Source organism: Myotis brandtii, unplaced genomic scaffold (assembly GCF_000412655.1).
Source record: "Myotis brandtii unplaced genomic scaffold, ASM41265v1 scaffold1093, whole genome shotgun sequence".
In the NCBI taxonomy this organism is placed as follows: domain Eukaryota; kingdom Metazoa; phylum Chordata; class Mammalia; order Chiroptera; family Vespertilionidae; genus Myotis; species Myotis brandtii.
In genome coordinates, this window is record NW_005353721.1 from 467,633 (window position 1) to 470,556 (window position 2,924).

Consider the following 2,924-nt stretch of genomic DNA (forward strand, 5'->3'; position numbering starts at 1 on the left):
ATGCAGCAACTTCTGCTCCTGCTGGCCTTTTTTCTGGCTCCCAAGGCGCAGGCAGGTGAGTGACTGACCCCCAGCAGAAGCCCAATGCCATTCGGTATTGCCACAGCCCTGCTCACATGCTACACTCGGACATGTCTGGCCCTGGACCATCCCCAGGTACTTTTTCAACTCTAGATACTACCGCCCTCAAAGACCAGCAAGTCTGATGCTGAGTGAAAGCAGCAGGGATGGCAAGGCACAGGGCTGCTCCTGAGGAGGGACCGTGGGTTCTCTCCCCATCCCTTGCCATCTGGAAAATGGGCTCTTTTGCAAAGGCATTTGGAAGAAGGTTGGATGCTCAAAATGAGAAATAATTCCACAGGAAATCGCAGCTTGGCAAAGGGGACAGGCTTCCGTAATCAAAGAAAGGCCCATAACATTCTAACTCAATGTCTTAAAATCTATCCTCAATCTCTACCCCCTTCTCCAAGCTTTGTAAGGGAGCAGGGGATCCAGTTGATCCCAGAGTTGGTGGCATCCTGGTCCCCTGAGGCTGGATTAGTCTCTAGTTCTCTCAGGTAATTTATCAGTCCCAATATTCTGAATAGTTCAAACCAGCAGGAGCTCCATGAGTCTGGGAACAAAAACGGAGAGAGAACCAGGGATCCTGAGGGTAAGAATTTCCCAGGCTCTAGAGGCACTAAACTGCTTATTCCAGACACAAATCCCATTGCCCATATGCATGGCTGCAACAGGAATGAAGGGATCAGAACTGCTCTTCTCTTTGTCAGAGGGAGTATCTCAGTCTCATGGGTCAAATCATGTAGCAAGCCAGGAATGCTGCCCAAGGAACCTGCAGGATGTCTCCTTGGTTATGGCTGATGACTGCAGACATCACTATCTGCCTCCCGCCCTGCCCCTGTTCTTCCCAGTCTTCCCCTCTCCAGCCTCTGGCTCCATGGGCACAGCAGGCACAGTAGAATTTTTCTTGCAGGGAAACTCATCGGGGGTCATGAGGTCAAGCCTCACTCTCGTCCCTACATGGCATTTCTTCGGATCAGGATTTCAGACAGAAAAAGATGTGGGGGTTTCCTTGTGCGTGAGGACTTTGTGCTGACAGCAGCTCACTGCTGGGGAAGGTGAGGAGCGCAGCCTGGGCCCCACCCTTCTGCAGGAACCAGGCAGGGAACCCTCTTCTCAGAGGCTGCAGACCTAGGGGCACAGAGGAGCACTTCAGAGCACAGGTCAGCTTTGGGGAGAGAGGGACAGGTCAATGCAAGTGGCCTGTTGAAGACTAGAGGGACTGATCAAAGGGGTTTAGGAAGGAGGCCAAGGCTGTGCCTGGAGGCCAGAAATTCACAGTTTTGCATAGAGAAAGGCAAGCTCAGGGCACCCAAGAACCGCCCCAGGAAATGACACCTAGCCTGAGCTGCCAACAGCACAGGGCACAGGCATGCTCAGTGCCCAGCCCCAGCCCCTAGAATTCCTCCCCACTCCAATCCTGCACTGCCTACAGCTGTCCTCTTTCCTTCCTGGCCTCTGGGCTGTATCTGCTGTGCCTCCACGTCCCTGGCTGTCTCTGTGCAGGTCCATCACAGTCATCCTGGGCGCCCACAACATCAGGAAGCACGAGAGGACCCAGCGGGTCATCCCGGTGAAAACAGCCATCCACCACCCAAACTATCACCCCAAAGTCAATGACATCATGTTGCTGCAGGTAGGGCTCATCGCTTCCCTGGCTCCTGCACACCTTAAGCCTGGGGTTTCTCATCTCCTGTGACCTCCTTCCTCCCAGTGTGACCCCTTTCCTTGTCCCAGGGCTATGACTGTCCTGGAGTCCCTGGGCCCTTGCTCAATGAGAACTCCTGTCCTCTGCCTTCAGCTGCAGAGGAAGGCCACCCTGACTGCCGCCGTGAGCCTCCTCAGGCTGCCCTGGAGGGGAGAGCAGGTGAAGCCAGGGATGGTGTGCAGAGTGGCCGGCTGGGGGCGACTCGACCTGAAGACCAGCACAGCCATACTGCATGAGGTAGAGCTGGAAATACAACAGGATGAGCAGTGCATCTCTTGCTACAGACGCCATTACAACAGAGCCACAGAGATCTGTGTGAGGGACCCAGAAATGAATCAGTCTACTTTTAAGGTGAGATCTCCAGCATCTTCCATGCCCAGCCCTGGGCAAAACCAAGCTTCCAGGCAACCTGGCGCAGTGGGAACTAGCCATATCCCTATGTCCAATCTCTGGTCCTGTCTCTCCGGGGAGCGGAGAGGCTGTCCCACAGCCACTGGTGGGCAAAGGCTTCCTAGAGGGGGAAAAGGACCATCAGAGTCAAATGGAAAACCCCCGACCTAGGGAGGAGACAAGGCCTGCCCTGAGCCTGATCTCCCATGCAGCTCCTAACAAGGACCACACACCTCAGGGCAACGAGGAGGGCAGGGGAGGGCAAGGCCCAGCTCAATGTCTTCTCTCTCTGCCCACAGGGCGACTCTGGGGGCCCCCTTGTGTGTGACAACATGGCCCAGGGCATTGTCTCCTTTGGGAAAAAATATGGGAAAACTCCTCGTATTGAAATGAAGATTTCCAGCTTTCTGCCCTGGATAGAAAGAACAATGAGACGTTTCCAACTGCAGAGACCAGACTGAGGCACCAGGAACTGATCTATTCATCTCCTCTGGGGCAGCCCAGAACTGCTCTGTGCAGAGGGGTTGACAGGAGGCTGCCAGTCACCTAATAAACTTGCATCTCTAGAGTGGAAGTCACTGATTCCTCCTGTGTTCACCAAAACATGTGTTAGTTACCTGCTGTGTGTGTGGCAACCATCTGTTCATATCTCCTATCTGTTAGCGCTTCCCGTTCATGGAACGCACCTTCCATGTCTAGAATAAAATTCATGCTGCCTTGCTACCCACTCGTTACCAATACTCCTCCCAGTGCCAACTCCCCTGCG

At 54.1% G+C, this 2,924-nt stretch overlaps 1 protein-coding gene across 1 annotated transcript; it reads left to right on the forward strand.

Annotated features, from left to right (window-relative positions):
- On the forward strand, positions 1-2,642 carry LOC102255724 (granzyme H). Its single transcript, XM_005857268.2, has 5 exons — positions 1-55; positions 974-1,118; positions 1,567-1,696; positions 1,862-2,119; positions 2,458-2,642. Exons 1-5 carry the CDS (start codon positions 1-3, stop codon positions 2,617-2,619), a joined length of 750 nt encoding a protein of 249 aa, XP_005857330.1. The 3' UTR covers positions 2,620-2,642.
- Positions 2,643-2,924: the final 282 nt, after the last annotated feature.